The sequence below is a fragment of the Parasteatoda tepidariorum genome, chromosome 10 (genome assembly GCF_043381705.1).
Source record: "Parasteatoda tepidariorum isolate YZ-2023 chromosome 10, CAS_Ptep_4.0, whole genome shotgun sequence".
Lineage (NCBI taxonomy): Eukaryota > Metazoa > Arthropoda > Arachnida > Araneae > Theridiidae > Parasteatoda > Parasteatoda tepidariorum.
In genome coordinates, this window is record NC_092213.1 from 75144161 (window position 1) to 75162213 (window position 18053).

At 30.6% G+C, this 18053-nt stretch overlaps 1 protein-coding gene across 3 annotated transcripts in view; it reads right to left on the reverse strand.

Moving 5' to 3' along the window:
* The window catches only part of LOC110282721 (semaphorin-2A), a 535140-nt gene that overhangs the window by 25597 nt on the left and 491490 nt on the right, over positions 1 to 18053 (reverse strand). For all 3 annotated transcript variants that reach the window (XM_043041275.2, XM_043041274.2, XM_071186784.1), the window contains 4 exons: positions 11561 to 11666; positions 9579 to 9743; positions 7679 to 7800; positions 540 to 648 (listed from right to left, as the gene is read on the reverse strand). In XM_043041275.2, coding sequence (XP_042897209.1) covers positions 540 to 648; positions 7679 to 7800; positions 9579 to 9743; positions 11561 to 11666 — 502 coding nt within the window. The remainder of the gene's footprint in view (positions 1 to 539; positions 649 to 7678; positions 7801 to 9578; positions 9744 to 11560; positions 11667 to 18053) is intronic.

Genomic DNA, 18053 nt, shown 5'->3' on the forward strand with positions numbered 1-18053 from the left:
GTACATTCACCTCTTATTTAGCAATTAAGAAAAAAAAACTCTCAAACTCAAAGACAGCTCTAAAAACTAAATATGTGGTCTAAATAGCGTCAACCTCTTAAAATACTTAAAAAACCATTTATTTAGCATAAATCTTAAAAGTTCTGTGAGTAATTCCTTACTTATTAAGAAAGCATAACTGGTCATTGAATTTCCAAGAGTAGTTTGAAAAGAAAATAGCAAAGTAGTTAGTTAACATAATCTCATTAACCACTATTCGCGGGAAAGGAAAAAAAAAACTAGTTTTTCCCTCTTCCACGTCTTTAATTAAGCAAAAATGTAATTCCTCATCAAAACAAATGGACTGTTCCTGTTTTTGTCTTAATTATGCAACAGTGAAAAGATCCATTAATTACGAGAAGGGAAAAAAAAAACATTTTTACAAGAAAATACAGAACCTAAAGATAGTACAGAGGTAGTGAAAAAGTATATGCAAAATTATGCTTTAAGAAGAAAAAGAGGGGAAAAAAGTGGAATTAATATTCATGAAAAATACTTACGTATCTCGTTAAAGTAGAATGGAAATTCTCCCGGTATGGAACAGTTCAGTCGGGCCTTCAGGAACGAGGCCCAGTTTTTGCTCAAGATATTTTTTCCTCCTGTGTCTTTCTGTAAAAAAAAACATGAAAGAAAACAGTATAAAAAAACTTGAATTCATAGAGTATATATGAAGTTGTTTTTCTTAGTAGCTGACTAATGCATGAACTTCAAAAAGAAATTTTGAATTTTAATTATAGGAACATATGTGCTTTAGATTGAGTTGAAAAGTTGGACGGTTTTTTTTTTCAAAAGATGAAAAAAAAAACTATTTCGATATTAATGCGCGCCTTAAGATATTTTTATGATAATAATGACTTGAATAATTTTAAACTCGTAATCAAGGAAATGTTATGAAGTTAAATTTATCTATTTTGCATTAATGCTTTGAAAGTATTTTTTTAAAAAAAAAAAACATTAAAAACATTTTAGAAAATTTTTATGCAGAATTGCTTTTTAAAATTCAATTTCAAAGGCATATTTATGATTTTATTCATAAAAAAAATTAGCTTCATTATATATCTTATTTTTCATGTATATTTTTTTAAGTTATTAAATATGACTTCTAATGCTTTTAATGAAATCGTAAAGTAAGTGCTTGATATAAGCTTCGATTTAAAAAAAAATCTATTTCTTGTTTTTCGTAGTTGACTATCTTTAGGTAGCGCCCTCTATGCTAAAAATGAAAATAACGGAAAATGAGAATATTAAGAAAATCCACAAATTTGTGAGAAACTTATATCCTTATGTTCAGATAATTATTCAAATCGGGGAGAGAAATTACTATCGACATCTAAGGAATCACTACTAAAGGCATAAAGGCGGGGAAGGCATAAAAACCTGTTTGATTGCCCAAAGAAACAATAACTGAAAGCCGATTATTAGAAATATCTTCAAGTTTTATTAAACTGGTGATTATATTTTTCATCCCACCTTCTCACTAGTGTGATTTGACATATTTCGATAGCTGTTTTTAATCCCTTAAGTATTAATTTGTAACCTCTAATGGGTATATTTCTTAGACTTCCTTTATGATAGACATTTCTTAAATATTTATCAAGGGATAGTGCGTTTATTAGCTCCAATCGTAATGGTAAATTCATTTAAAACAATATTCTTTTCATAAGTAAAGAAACAATTGCCTAATTATCAATCTTTGGTATGTGACACAATATGAAATTGAAAGTTCGAACAAACGAAAAATGTTACGTAAATTGAATACTAAATAATTCAATCATTTAAAAAAGATATGAGTGCCAAGTCATTATATAAAAAATTCTAGCGAATAAATGTGTATTAAATAATTCATATTCCAGTAAGTGTGGAGAAAAAAATAATTAATTCACTGAGACTGTGTAGATAAGTTTGTAATAATATGTTAGCTCTTTAATGTTATTTTGTTTTTAAATTATTCTTAATGATTGGTCATAACAGTTACAAAAGTTATTATTAGTCCAGATTATTAACCGTTACTTCAGATTCATACCTTAACAAACAATGATTATTTAGTTCAATTCTAGGGAGATTTCGCATAGCTTCTGTACGCCCCCGTATGTGAGTAATTACGCATGTGCATTTCCAGTACGCATGCGTAATTTCAAGCATAATTTTTTTAAAAATTGTTATATAAAATAGAAATTTCTGCTATTTTTTTCGCTGAAATTCTAGTATTTCTAAATTTTCCATAGAATTATCAATCCGGTCTTAGTTATAGATCCGTCTTAACCCTGCCCCACTGATGGGGTAAGTCCTGGTCATTTGACTTTTTCTGGAAAAAAAATCATTTATGACAAAAAGTAGTTCATCTATGACTTCTCAATACGATATTGTACGCAATTTAACGATGAATATCTTAATTTAATTAAATATCACAGTTTCTAGGTCAATTGTCTTGATTTTTTTTGAAGCGATTTTTTTTTAAGCAATTTACATCACATGTAAATTGCAAGCATAATTTTTTATAAACTGTTATATAAAATAGAAATCTCGGCTATTTTTTTCTCTGAAATAATAGTATTTCTAAATTTTCCATAGAATTATCAATTCGGTCTTAGTTATATATCCGTCTTAACCCTGCCCCACTGATGGGGTAAGTCCTGGTTTTATGACTTTTTCTAGAAAAAAAATCATTTATGATAAGAAGTAGTTCATCTATGACTTTTCAATACGATATATTGTACACAATAAAACGATGAACATCTTAATTCCATATGTCTGTGTCTAAGTAGACTGTATAATTGTAACACTGTGGCTCCAACAGGCCTTCGAATCTTAGCTACCCGTTCTTACACCACTTTTTCCTTTATATATAAAAGAAAATTCCTTACTTCAGTTTGAAGAACATATCATAAAAAAGTTGAGGAATAATGATAAACATTAAAAATTATTTTTATAGATATTTTGTAGGTAATAAAAGATAATGTTGGCGATCTTCTTTTTCATTTCTGGCGTTAATGGAATTCTTTTCAAAAGCAAAAAAAAAAAAAAAATTCGAATACTTTAAAAGAACGAAACCAAAAGAATTTTTTTTTTATTTATTCTTTCTTTAAAAAAAGAGAATAAAAATTATGTATAGTTTTACTTTTCATATGAATAACATAAACGTATTTTTTTGCGTAAAAAAATATTTAAAATAATGAAAGGTATTTAGAAAATCAAAACAAAAAAAAAGTATTCGGAAAAAAGTATAGGGATAAAAGTATAGGAATTCGATCTTTAATATGAATGTGCTTTAATACGAAAAAAAATGTATATTTTGGCTTAATGTAGATTCTAGATTAATTAAGACGACAAAAATAACAAAAATATTTGCTGGAAAAAATTCGCAAATTAAATAAAGATTTTTTCTTCAGGAGAAACAAACATTAAATTAAAACTTTTTAAATATTTTATCTAAATCAATTTTTCATTCGATGCAATCATGTATTTAATATTAAGATTTTACTTTAAAATTATTTTATAATTCAAACATAATTTTTAAGAGTTATTAAATAACGATGAAAATATAGTAATGTTTATTTAAAATAGTTATAAAATTTACTATTTTGTGTTTAATATAAAAAAACAACTACGTTGATACCAACTAGGTAATATCTGTTCAAGTATACATCAAATTACAACTTAAATATTACATCAAATTTAAGTATAAATAATAAGTCAGTAAATAATGTTGAAAGTAGATACAAATATTTACTGAAACGTTTATGAAATTTACTTTTTTGTATTTAAAACAAAACAGAAGTGTCTGTGTAAATATCAATCAGAAATATGTCTTTACGTATATGCAAAAATGATAACTAAATAAAATTGTTTTAAGTCAATTACTTAAAAATGTTTACATAATTTATAAAAAAAAGGACGCGATTTTAAAATACTAACTAGTACAAATAATTTTTAATTATATCGTCTGATTTTAACGTTTGGATTGCTGTTGAAGATCAACAATAATTATAAAATTAAATAATATTTAATGCTTTAGAGACTATAGAGTAACATGCAATGTTAATATTTATTTAATTTAGAATCAATAATAATATATCGAGACTTTTACTAAAAATGAAACGAAGTAAATTCTTCACTGGGAAAAATGTAGTGTTTCCCTAATAACCATTTTCAATATTTACAGAAGTTTTTTGAAGTTATACTTCTTATGCGACTTCCAACAAGGTTGCGTTAAATGTTTAACGATACATTTTTATTGGCCGGGAAATCACGTGGTAGGATCCAGTTTTCCCTCATTCATTTCCAAAATTGATTTGGTTCTCACTAGCATAAAAATAATAAAAGTCATAAAAGTATTGTTTTTCTATAAATATTTTTTTAGTTTGCTTTGATTCACATGTAATTTAATAGGGTAGTATTTTTTATTTTCAAATTTAGTGGATAACAATTGTAAAAAATGAGTGAAAACAATCCCACGGACAATGCGACGGATTTAAGGTTATGTCAAGGTACGTCTCTTGTGAATATCAATTGATTGTTAGGTTTTCTCTTCTGAAATTACATTATGACGCATTCACATACATTATTAATACAAATACATTTTCCAGGGCGAGACGATGAGGCAACCACAAGCACTTCCACTGGTTCAAGAGGTCCACGAGGGAAAAATGCACAATATTACCGTGATTACAGAGCACGGAAGCGATCGGAGCAGGAAAAAGAGTCGTTGAATAGAACTAGTGATCCTTCTACGACTGCTGATTCTTCTACAATTAACGTCGCAGGTTACGAAGTTAAACTTCTTCCGCGCGGAGGGACTCCACGCATTATTTTTTTAAATTTTAAATCACAAACTAAACTATAATTAGGTTTATTTTGTTAATTTTGAGCTTTTGCATATACACCAGAAACAAAAACGTAACTAGACTAGATTTGCAAATTCAACATAAAACCTAATTTAATATTATTAATATAAAACTGATGAAAAATGCCTCGAATTAAATATTTTAAAAATAGTCTATTATGGGTTATAACGTTCACTTTAATAAACTTTATTCATGAAGTCGGGGTTCCACTAAAAAAAAGGTTGATTATTTAGGGTTCCGTTGTCGAAAAAAATTGGGAACCGCTGCTCTAAAATAACAAATTTAGAAGGAAATAAATAAATTAAATGAATATTATTAGTCTCTGTAATGAGGTAGTAGGAAAGGAAATGTTTTTACAAACGCAGGTTACAAAATGACTTAAAAAAAAATAATAATTTGAAATTGGACCAGTTACCGTGTTTGAAAAGGTATCTTTTTCCATTAATGTTCCCTTTAACAAGCATGGGGATAATTTTTCACCTCCAGTTTGAACTTACATAAAGAGGGATTTTAACGACAAGTTGAGTTGCAGAGGGAAAAATAAAGTTTATCTGTATCCGGTTTATCCTTGCTTTTATAAAATGTTTTATTTTTTTTTATTTTTACTCACGGGCAGAGTTCATTAATTTTTCACCCGATACTTTCAAACCAGTAAGAATACATTCAATTTATTTATTTTTTTATTATTTAAAATTCTGGCATTGCAAATTTATTTTACTCTTTGAAGTTAGTAGCATATCATTTGAAAGTTGCGCAAATAAAACTAATACGATTTGTGCAAATCGAGAAGTCCATGTTTAGTTCCTGAAATGTAAAAACTACCGACAAATTTGCAATTAAAAAAATAAGAATGGTAATTTTTTTATTATAGAAAGCTATACAGTATAAAAACACGCTTTTCAGATAAAGAAAATTCCTTAAAGAAAAGATAAATATTTGTAAAGAAATAAATATCTTCAAAGGAAACTGTCTTACAAATTTTTGCAAGCATTCAAAACTCAAAAACTTTTCAACGCAAAATATTAAATTAACTGATGTTAAAATGTAGTTTTTTTTAGATACTTGTTCAATAACCGCTACTGAACAGCTAATCTGATTCGGATTCGAGTCTGAACGAGGATTCGAGTCTGATTTTGAACGAGGTTCAGAAAAAAAAAAGAAACTCTTGGATAGGGACAAGTACCATAGTAGGGAGATTTCCATTGGAGCTAACTCCTATTTTCTTATATTTTTCATTTCTTCTTAATATGAAATTGTTTTTGTTTATTGCTTTTGGAATTGTTTAAGAAGTAGAAAAAATTATAATAGATTCGTTGCAAACAACAAAATTTCTTAACTCTTTGTGGTCAAGGGAAATTTTTTTATTTCCAACTAATTATTACAAAAATCCTCAAAAATCGCAATTTTTATTTCTGAACCGTAATCTTGATTACAAAATCGTAATGATGACGGATAATCGCAATAGATGGCACCTCTGTATACATATTAAATGATAAATAAAAAATACAAGACGTATTCATAACGCTGCAGAATAGATTAGCTGCAATCAACAAAATTTCTTAACTCTTGGTAGTCAAGGGGAAATAACTTATTTTAAACTAATTAATACTGAAATTCTCAAAAGTCGCATTTTTTATTACTCAACCTAAGACCCTAATCTTGATTTTGAAATCGTAAAGATGGCGTATAAATCGCAATAGATGGCACCTCTCTATGTATATTAAATATAAAATAAAAAATACCAGACTTAATTATAATGCTGCATAGTAGATACTTATTTTTTTTTAAGTTGCTCATTATAGATTAGTTGCAAACAACATAATTTCTTAACTCTTGGTAGTCAAGGGAAAATAACTTATTTTAAACTAATTAATACAGAAATTCTCAAAAGCCGTATTTTCTATTACTCAACCGTAAGACCCTAATCTTGATTATGAAATCGTAACGATGGCGTATAAATCGCAATAGATGGCACCTCTCTATGTATATTAAACATAAAATAAAAAATACACGACTTAATAACAATGCTGCATAATAGATACTTATTTTGGTTGCTCATAATAGATTAGTTACAAACAACATAATTTCTTAACTCTTGGTAGTCAAGGGGAAATAACTTTTTTTAAACTAATTAATACAGAAATTCTCAAAAACCGCATTTTTTATTACTCAACCGTAAGACTCTAATCTTGATTATGATAAATTGCAACAGATGGCACCTCTGTATATTGCAATAGCTGCAAACAACATAATTTCTTAACTCTTGGTAGTCAAGGGGAAATAACTTATTTTAAACTACTTAATATAGAAATTCTCAAAAACAGCATTTTTTAGTAATCAACCGTAAGACTCTAATTTTGATTATGATAAATTTCAATAGATGGCACCTCTATATATTGCAATAGATGCAAACAACATAATTTCTTAACTCTTGGTAAAGGGGAAATAACTAAGTAATACAGAAATTCTCAAGAATCGCATTTTTTATTACTCAACTGTAAGACCCTAATCTTGATTATGATAAATTCCAATAGATGGCACCTCTGTATATACATATTAAACATAAAACGAAAAATAACGGACTTATTCGTAACGATGCCATCTCGACAAATAACATTGCTTTTCTGCCTCAGCGTTGAAGAGCACATACAACACAAATAGTTACATCTCGAGTAAGAAGTAAAAACAGCAGTGGGCATTTATCAGGAAGAAAAACACTATCACTCGAGCAAAGAGGGTTTTTAGTAGCAGTCATAAAAAACAGCCCCCTAGTACAGCCCGTAAAAAGCACTCACCTTGCAAACCCTGGCCACTCTGGAGTAGATGCTTTTCCCGCAGTTGATGTACTCTACTGCACTCTCTCTGAAGAAGAAGTACACGTGTTCCCCGATGTCGTACGAACCCACGAAATTCGGTTCTGGAAAAAAAGAACGCAATCACCATCAGTCAAGTGCAAATGGAACGAATTTTGCACTTGTTGAGGGAGATGGGGTTCGACGAAATAGTGCGACTAAAACAACAGTAGTGCTTTTTGTTCCAGAAGAGCTTTTAAACGCTTTAAAAGCTTTTAACAGTTCGTTAAAAAAATGTTCGAAAAAGTTTAATTAGAAATACGTTTATAATTAATTTTAATTAATTAATTAATTTTATAATTAATTTTATAATTAATTTTATAATTGTTTATTTTATAATTATTAAATTTATAATTAATTTTATAATTGTTTAAATATTGAAAGGGAACATTTCATTTTCGTAACTAATTTAATTTTTGGCAACTTTAGTAACGAACTTATTTGCAATTTCTGTAACTGATCAAAATTGTTGGCAATTTTTGCAGCGAATTTAATTTATTGGCAACTTATGTGACTGATAAAATCTGTAGACCTTTTCGCAACTAATTTAATTTTTGGCAAGTTTAGTAACTAACTTATTTGCAATTTTTGTAACTGATTAAAATTGTTTGCGGTTTTTGCAGTGAATTTTATTTATTGGCAACTTATGTGACTGATAAAATCTGTAGGCCTTTTAGCAACTAATTTAATTTTTGGCAACTTTAGTAACTAACTAATTTGCAATTTTTGTTACTGATTAAAAATGTTGGCGATTTTTGCAGCCAGTTTTATCTATTGGCAACTTATGTGACTGATAAAATCTGTAGGCATTTTTGTAACTAATTTAATTTCTGGTAACTTTAGTAACGAACTTATTTGCAATTTCTGTAACTGATTAAAATTGTTGGCAATTTTTGCAGCGAATTTAATTTATTGGCAACTTATGTGACTGATAAAATCTGTAGACCTTTTCACAACTAATTAAATTTTTGGCAAGTTTAGTAACTAACTTATTTGCAATTTTTGCAACTGATTAAAATTGACTGATAAAATCTGTAGGCCTTTTCGCAACTAATTTAATTTTTGGCAACTTTAGTAACTAATTTATTTGCAATTTTTGTTACTGATTAAAAATGTTGGCGATTTTCGCAGCCAGTTTTATCTATTGGCAACTTATGTGACTGATAAAATCTGTAGGCATTTCTGTAACTAATTTAATTTCTGGCAACTTTAGTAACGAACTTATTTGCAATTTCTGTAACTGATTAAAATTGTTGGCGATTTTTGCAGCCAATTTAATTTATTTGCAACTTATGTGACAGATAAAATCTGTAGGCATTTTTGTAACTAATTTAATTTTTGGCAACTTTAGTAACTAACTTATTTGCAATTTTTGTTACTGATTAAAATTGTTGGCGATTTTTGCAGCCAATTTAATTTATTTGCAACTTATGTGACAGATAAAATCTGTAGGCATTTTTGTAACTAATTTAATTTTTGGCAACTTTAGTAACTAACTTATTTGCAATTTTTGTTACTGATTAAAATTGTTTGCGATTTTTGCAGCGAATTTTATTTATTGACAACTTGTGTGACAAATATTGAACAGTAGACGACTTTTGAAAGTGTAATTTGTTGTCAATATTTGCAATTTTTGAAATTCTGCAGAAAGTTTTTATGCCTCTCACTATCAATATACTGTTTGTATTGTTTGATCCTACTATTATCGATCGTTGATTTAGAGTTACTCAAATTTAAGATCATGTAGTAAATAAGAACTGCTTGGGACATCGGGTAAAAGTGCAAAATGTTGAAATGAATTGGGAACACATAAGAAGCATGCAGAATTGAAATGTTTACTTACTGTCTAGCCACTTGGAGTCGTATTTGATGGTTCGTTTGAAAGGATGGAGTTCCACGCCAGTGGTTTTATTGTAAAGATTCGTCCTGAATATGACGGTGTCAGCTTTTGTAAACTCCGCAACCGTGCCGCTGTACAAACCAGGCAACCCGGAAGGATTTCCACGTTCTGCATAATTATACATATACATTAAGATGGCATTTGGACAAATACATAAATTTTCTTCAATTATGAATTTATTCACTTATAAACTGCTGTTTGTAGAAAATGCAACACCATGAAAGAATCATCAGAATCAAATGAAATTTAATGCAGAAACGACTTGTACTGATACAAATAAATGATGAAATTTTCAAAACAAAAGAAACAAATTAAGCGTCCGAAATCAGTATTTGGTGCAGCCACCACGCGCTGCAATAAGTGCTGCTATACGACGTGGCATGGAGTCAAACAGATGTTGAATATCTGCTTGAGGAAGAGAATTCCATATCGCTTGTATGCGCAACCAAAGTTCGTCTTTGGAAACTGCAGGACGCGGATCACGAGTGAGACGCCGACCAACCATATCCCACACGTGCTCAATAGGCGACATATCCGGCGAATAAGCAGGCCAAGGAAGAAGTTGCATGCGTTGTGCTGAACAGAAGTCTCTAACAGTCCGCGCAACATGTGGGCGTGCATTATCCTGCTGAAAGATAGCTCCAGGGATGCCTTGAAGGAAAGGAACGACTTCGGGCTGTAGCACTTCACGGACGTATCTGTTGCTATTGAGATTACCCTCAATTCGTATCAAATTGGATCGTCCATGATACGAAATCGCACCCCAGACCATAACTCCGGGTGTTCGACCACTATGTCGTTCAATAATACACTCAGGAAGGCAGCGTTGACCGGCATAACGTCTAACACGAACACGGCCATCATGGGTCCACAAATTGAAGCGTGATTCATCTGAAAAGACAACTTGGTGCCAATCAGCTCGCCAGTCTCTGTGCTCAAGAGCCCACTGCCGACGCAGCCGTCGATGATCCGCCGTGAGGGGAATCCTGTATAATGGCACCCTTGCACGCAATCCACGGCGCAGCAGACGACGACGAATTGACGAAGCCGACAATTGTACACCTGTAGCAGTAGACCAATGTGCTGCCAGCTGCCTGGAGGAAGCTGTGCGATCATTCACCGCCATGCGGAGCAGGTGTCGATCATCGCGCTCTGACGTCACCTTCTGTCGTCCAGTGCCTGTTTTTCGAGTTGTTCGGTGCTCGTCGGTCCACTGCTTCCAAACTCGCATCACTGTGGAACTGTTCCGCTGCATACGAGCTGCTATTGCGCGATAGGAAAATCCTCCTTCTCGAAGGCCGATTATCCTCCCTCGTTCAAACTCCGTAAGTTGCTTGAATTTCTTATTCTTCCGTCGTGGAGGCATACTCAGGTCTCACTAAACGTTTGCCACTAACAAATAATCATAGACTATTTTCAACGTCCCGCTACAGCACTTTATTTATACGCTTTCAGCATCAATTCAGAGGGCGCTGCGCGGGCCACGCACGCGCGATGGCTCTGAAACTTTATTAATTTGCATAATATCCTATAATTGACATTTGCTGTGAATTTCATTTGATTCTGATGATTCCTTCATGGTGTTGCATTTTCTACAAACAGCAGTTTAAAAAAAACCCAAATGTAAAAAGCAAGTCAAATATTATTTATTTTTTATAAACATGCAGCGTCACACTAGGAAATAAGTAAATTTTTCTGCGATTTGAATACAATATTAAATTCTATTTATTGATTGTTCTTTTCCTATAGAAGATTGGTAAATGAATATTATGAAGATTTTGTAAAATTCTAGAATAGCCCACCTCTTGGCGACTTGTTCAAATCCCGCCAAGTTGGCGATTATTACTGGGATCAACGTTGCTTTTGATTATTAAAAAAAAGAAGACCAATTAAATTATTGCCATTAAATTATTTGTAATACTCACCAACCCATACAGCAGTGGCGTTATCTTCTGGATCAAAAGGACACTTAGCTATTCCGTCACCAACACCCGGATGGTAATCACTTGGATTCAGGCGAGACAAGTTTGCCTGAAAAAAAAAATTTTTTTTTTTTACTTCAACTTAAGAATAAAAGATTACATATTTTAACATGTGTGGTAGCATTACCGTACGTAGAAAATAATCGAAGGATTAAGTTAAGCAATAGAGCTAAAATTATAGCAAACCAACAATTTTCTTTTTTAAATTATAGTATTTGTTAAACTAGGTTAGTTAAATAAAAAGAAATAAACGTAATGTTCTACGTTCGCTAGGCTAATAATTATAAGTTTTATATAATTTTTTCCCTGTTTGAAAAAAACAAGGAAAAATAAAGAAAATAAGAAAAGAATTTAAGAGCACCCAAGATACGATGCTTCATCGTGATTATCGCCCTACATCGTATTTCATGTAATCGAAAAATGTAGAAAAAGTACAGAAATGAACATACTATAGTTTTGGTTCTATAAAAAAGACCTTCTACAGTGGTTAAACATTTCGTGTTTATACACTAAGGAAGGTTATGTATTAGTAATACTTATTTAAATATTCAAGCTATAATATGTACAAAAATTCTATTTCAGTAGGGACTTTTGAAAGAATCTTACTCAATTTTAGGGAATTTTCTAATTTAGGGAATTTCTTTAGGAAATTGAAAAATGTACAAAAACCATGAGAATTTTGATTAAACCAGTAGACCAAGAGAAACTGGCAAAATCCAGTAGTCTACTGGATTTTGCCATTTTCTCCCAGGAGTATACTGGAAAATCCAGTAGAGTTGGCAGCTATGAGAACCTTATTTCAAAGAGAATGTTTCGAATGAGCCTACTAATTTTCTTTATTTCTTCCAAAAATAAGATAACGAAAGTACACATTACTACAAATATCGAGTACTTAAAACAACTTTTTGATAGGTTAGTTTAATATTCTCAGGTTTTACAAGAAACAGTGGTGACAAAATACACTTCTCGTTAATAAGACGTTCTACTTTTTTCTTCTTATTTTAAAGAATCTTTAGGAAGCGAGAGCTTATTCATATAATCCATTTAAATTCTGTTTCCAAAACATCAAAATAAAGCATCACAAGGAAAACTTCACTATAGAAGGCTGATGAAAAAAAAAGTTCAGCTCGAAAACTTAGTATGTTATCGCGTTCGAAAAGTTTTTTTCGTTTCTGAGAAAAGGCATGCATTTTAAAGTTTTATTTTCATCTCCAACAAGGAATAAAAAAAAGTTTTTTTTTATTCCTATTCCCGAACGGAGGAGAGGAGAGAAAAAGTTAGAATAATTCGATATAAATTATTCATGGTCGAGTATTAGAATACAATAATAAATGATTCAGGAGAGAAAAGGTATAAGAATAGAATAAATGTAATCACAGTCGGGAAACATCATTTATTCATCCTCCACATAACAGAAAGAAAGAAATAGAACTTTCGAATAGTAAGGTCAAAACATAGCATAAAATGAATCCATAAAAAATTTACGAACGGATTGTATTCTTCTGACTAGCCTTAGATTTCGCCACATTCATCATTAATTTGAAAAAAAAAAGTTAATATGAAAGTATTTTTTGAGCAAGTAATTAGCATTAAGTAACTGATTTCATATAAAAAGAATAAAATAATTAATGAAGAGAAATCAAGTATTTATAACAAGGTAGATTTGATGGAGCTTTTTTATCCAAAAGAGTAATTAATTCCAATTAAATGCAAAGCTTCTTGAAATTCGGCATTGTTTTCATACTAATCAAAAAGTATTGCATTCTATTGGCTATTCTATGTCGATATTTTTGACCAGTATCAAGATAAAAAAAAGAATATTCTGTTAAAAAATCCCGGTTGCAGAATTTACGGAGTAAATCAGCAGTAGTACTAACTTCATCAATCTCTCAGACAAGCACAGTCAAACAGAGATTATTATTGCAAAAATGCAGATTAATCTAATACACAGAATTTAAAGAGTGAATCATCAGCAGCACTAACTTCATCCATCTCTCAGACAAAAGCAGTCAAACAGAGATTATTATTGTAAAACTGCAGCTTAATCTAATACACAGAATTTAAAGAGTGAACCAGCAGCAGCACTAACTTCATCCATCTCTCAGACAAACACAGTTAAACAGAGATTATTATTGTAAAAATTTAGCTTAATCTAATATACACGTCGTAGACTTTGTGATAAGCTTTATTCCTGACACATAAAAACTTTATGTTGCTTAAATTGAAGTTGAATTTTATGAAAGGATACTAAAAATATAGAATAAATCCACAAACAATCCTGTAATCAAGTAACAGTAAAAATATATTTCTATACATGTCTCAAGAGCTTTTTTATTCTTTTTAAAAACGTTTTAAGCAATTTTCTCCATTTGTTTGCTTAGTTTTATGAAAGTGATAAATATATAAGAGGAAAATTAATCTACAAATGCTATAATAACGCTAATAGTTTTTAAACCAAAATAAAAATTGGGAATCTATTCTAGTTATTAAGCATAGTTAAATTTTGATCAATAGCAAGAATATAATAATATTCAGTTCAATAATAGAAATATTTCTAAGTTTTATATATCATACAGATCGCTCGTAAGTTTTCAGAAGTTTCTGCGCATGCTCGTTAACTATTTCATTTATCAATACTGGCGCATGCGCATTTCAGGTGCGCATGTGCAGTTCTTTCACAACTTAATGAACGGAAAAATGCATGATGATACGTAAAAATACGAAACTTGTATGCAATTCAAACATTTTTATTTTTTGACAAATAATATAAATTGAAGTATAACCACTTTTTAACCAAAAACAAGAATAATCGATGCAGGAATATTGCATTAAGCAATAATTAAAAACAATAAAAAAATAAGACCTAAACTATTCTGTTACAGAAGTAATTTAACTCGAAGCAACCTAATCAAAATCCAGCGATGTGGTTAGTAATTTTGAAACAGTTACATAAATGTTTTTTTTGGAAGTAACTTCCTGTACAAGCTCCTTGCAGCCGCTATTCATCTTCAGTTATTTATGAAATAATTCAGTCTTTTTTGTGGGGCCGCAAGTCTAATTAATATACCGAAATCTAAAAGAAACGACAAAGAAAAAGTGAATTATAAAATCTTTAATGAGCGAATCAATAAAACACAATAATGAGGCCAAAGCTGTATGCAATTACTTAGGGAAACAAAATTAAAGAATAAACAAACCGAAGGAACGAGATGCCGGCGGTTAAAGTTACGTTTTTAAAATGATTTTTCTTAATGAAGTGGAAGCAGAGAGAACGAAGAGAGCAGCAAGCTGAACAAATCCTAACTTTAATAAGGATAAGAGGTATGCAAAGTCTCTAATTAGGTTTTATATTTAGTACAAATAGAAGAATATCGGATTTATTATGAAATTTTCTGATTCTAAAAAAATAAAAAATAATGTAATAAATGAAATTGGGTTTTGATTTTTTCGATTTTTTTTCCATTTATAACATTGAAAAGATGCTGAAAACTTAAAGGAATGCAAAAGATGGAAAAATAATTTGTAAAATAAATAAATTGAAAGAATGTTTATTTGTAGTGCTACGCTGTTCAGCAAATGTTTTGAATCATAAAAATAACTAAGTACTGATGAATACTATGATTATTGGTAGTTAACACTGTAAACATAATAATTTATATTGATTCAATATTTAAAAATGGGTACTATGAAAACGATATGTGAACGGGAAGACTATGAATTCGATATTTCATAATGAACACTATGTTCAATGATGAATGATACGATCGCAATGATAGTGAAAAATGACCTTTGATGGGAAAAAGATAATTGAATACGATAAGAATATGATATTTCATATTGAACACTATGGACATAATGTCCAATGATGAATGATACGATCGCAATACTTGATAGTGGAAAATGACTTTTGATGGGGAAACGATAGTTGACTATGGATTGTAGGAATACGATATTTCATATTGAACTCTATTTACATAATGTCCAATGATGAATGATACGATCGCAATACTTGATAGTGGAAAATGACTTTTGATGGGGAAACGATAGTTGACTATGGATTGTATGAATACGATATTTCATATTGAACACTATGGACATAATGTCCAATGATGAATGATACGATTTGGCAGTAAATATTAGAAATTTGTCATTTCATAGTAAATACTAGAAATTTAACATTTCATAGTAAATACATTTGACAATACATACAATGAATACGGTGACTAGTATGATTGATAATGAATGCCATTATATTGTTGTTTGATAATGTATATTATAAATATTGCATTTAATCGTGAATACGATGTTTGGCGATGGATATTATGAATACATTACTAGATAGAGAATACAATAACGACGATGAATACGTTCTTATTTACGAACTAATTTGACGATAAATACAATGTTTGATAATGTACAAAATACATTAAACGTTGGAAAGTTTGATATATGGAACGGTGTGCTATATGTGAGGAATATAAAATGATGCTTGATATTAAATTCACTTTTAAGGCGATAGTAGATAATAGCCTAAACTTGTTTCTTCGTGATTTTATAGTATTTATAAATTTTCGATTGTAATTGGGAAATTATAAGTACATTTTATTATTGAGCCGCGATGGCCCAGGGGATAGAACGTTACCTTCCAATGAGGTGAACCGGGTTCGAATCCCAGCGATGACTGGTCGATACGGTCACTCGCACCGACCACACTGCTGACGTGAAATATCCTAAATGGTAGACGGATCATGGGTTAGAGTCCCCTTGCCGTTAGGCTACCCGTGAGAGGTTCACGTGGTCTTCCTCTCCATGTAGCGCAAATGCGGGTTAGTTCCATCAAAAAGTTCCCCACGAAGGCAAATTTCTCCCAATACCTGATCAAGGAGTTATCTTGTCTTCTGGATTGGGCTCAAAATTACAAGGCTACGGAGCTGAACAGTAGTAGTCGTAAACCTAAAATTGAGTCGGCTGTTCAACGAAGGATATAAAATTATAAGAAAAGTAAAGTCAATTTTATATTTTTTTTTACGAATGTGTTTAAAAATGAACACCAATTTTTATGAGGGTAATAAACTTAAATTTTTTGATAAACTGAAATGTTTAATACTGAAGTCCTAAATACCGTATACAAAAAAAAAAGAAAAAAAAAAGAAGAAAAAAAAGAAGAAAAAACTGAAATGGAAAAGAATTTTTTAAGTAGTTCAAAAGAAGCCATTTATTGTACACACACATATATATAAATATATTAAGTTCAACTTTTAGCCTATTAGATGATTTATCACAAAACTGTTCCAATTTCTACCTTTTTTTTTATATTCTTAACAAAGTCTGTCTCCATGAAATTGGAACAAAAATAATAATCCACAAAACATGATAAATTCATTTTAGCAAAATAGAAGATCTATAAATGAATGTTAGCTCGGACCTTTCTGGTTAAAAAAAAAAGTATTCTTATGAAATATTTGCGGTGACATACTTTTTTTCGATTTGTCACCCCTTCCTTTTCTTTCTGGAAATCGAAAATCCGGTGATGGACGACCCCAAACCAGAACCGTTTGTCATCTACCGGTTCCCTCCATCCAAGTTACTCCAAAGATTGATATTAATAGCTCAGAGCAGAAGCCTTGTTTCGTTACCTGCCCGTGCCAGCGATGTATGGATGCGTTGGTAGCTTATGGGGATTGATTGGTAGTACCTGAACACCCCCCTCCTCGTCATTTCTGGGACAGTCTTGTCCCGTTTGTTCCAGAGAAACAAAAAAAACATCTTTTGGCACTCAGTCGTTGCTTTTTTTTCTTTCTTCTTTGGAACAATTTGGGAATCTCGTTAAAGAGCTTGAAATGAAGGTATCATTTGTCGTCGTTAAACTGAAACGTGTGGAAAAGTGATCTTCAAAAAGTTTTGATAAATAGCTGTTGTAAGTTCCGTTAGCTTTTGTGTCTCGAGATATTGAGGCGGGGTGAAAATGATTCGGTTTCTGAACAAATTAAATAAAGAAGAGAGTGTGTGTAGATTTGTAAAGGTATCTTTCAAAAATTAAAAACGGGAATTGGAAATTGAAGTTTTGTTGTAAAAAATGTCTCAATTGATGTTTGTCGTCGGATTGGTTTTCAAATTCTGACTATATACGTGTTTCAAGATGTCACAAAATACTATTCCTTCTTCAGTATTCATATTTATATTAAAATCACAGACAAGACAGTAATTATGAGTTAATAATAAGAAGAATATAAAAATACTTTAAATTATTATTATGTAAATACATTAAGAATGACTGCTGGTGAAAAAAAAAGATAAAAAGAATTCTAAGAAAATTATCAAACAGCAGCTGTCGCCATAGCAACGCATGCAATGATGACGCATGCGCACTGTTTATTATTATTCGTGAAAATAGTTGAAAAGCGTGATTTAAACAGTTTTTTTAGCATGAAAAATG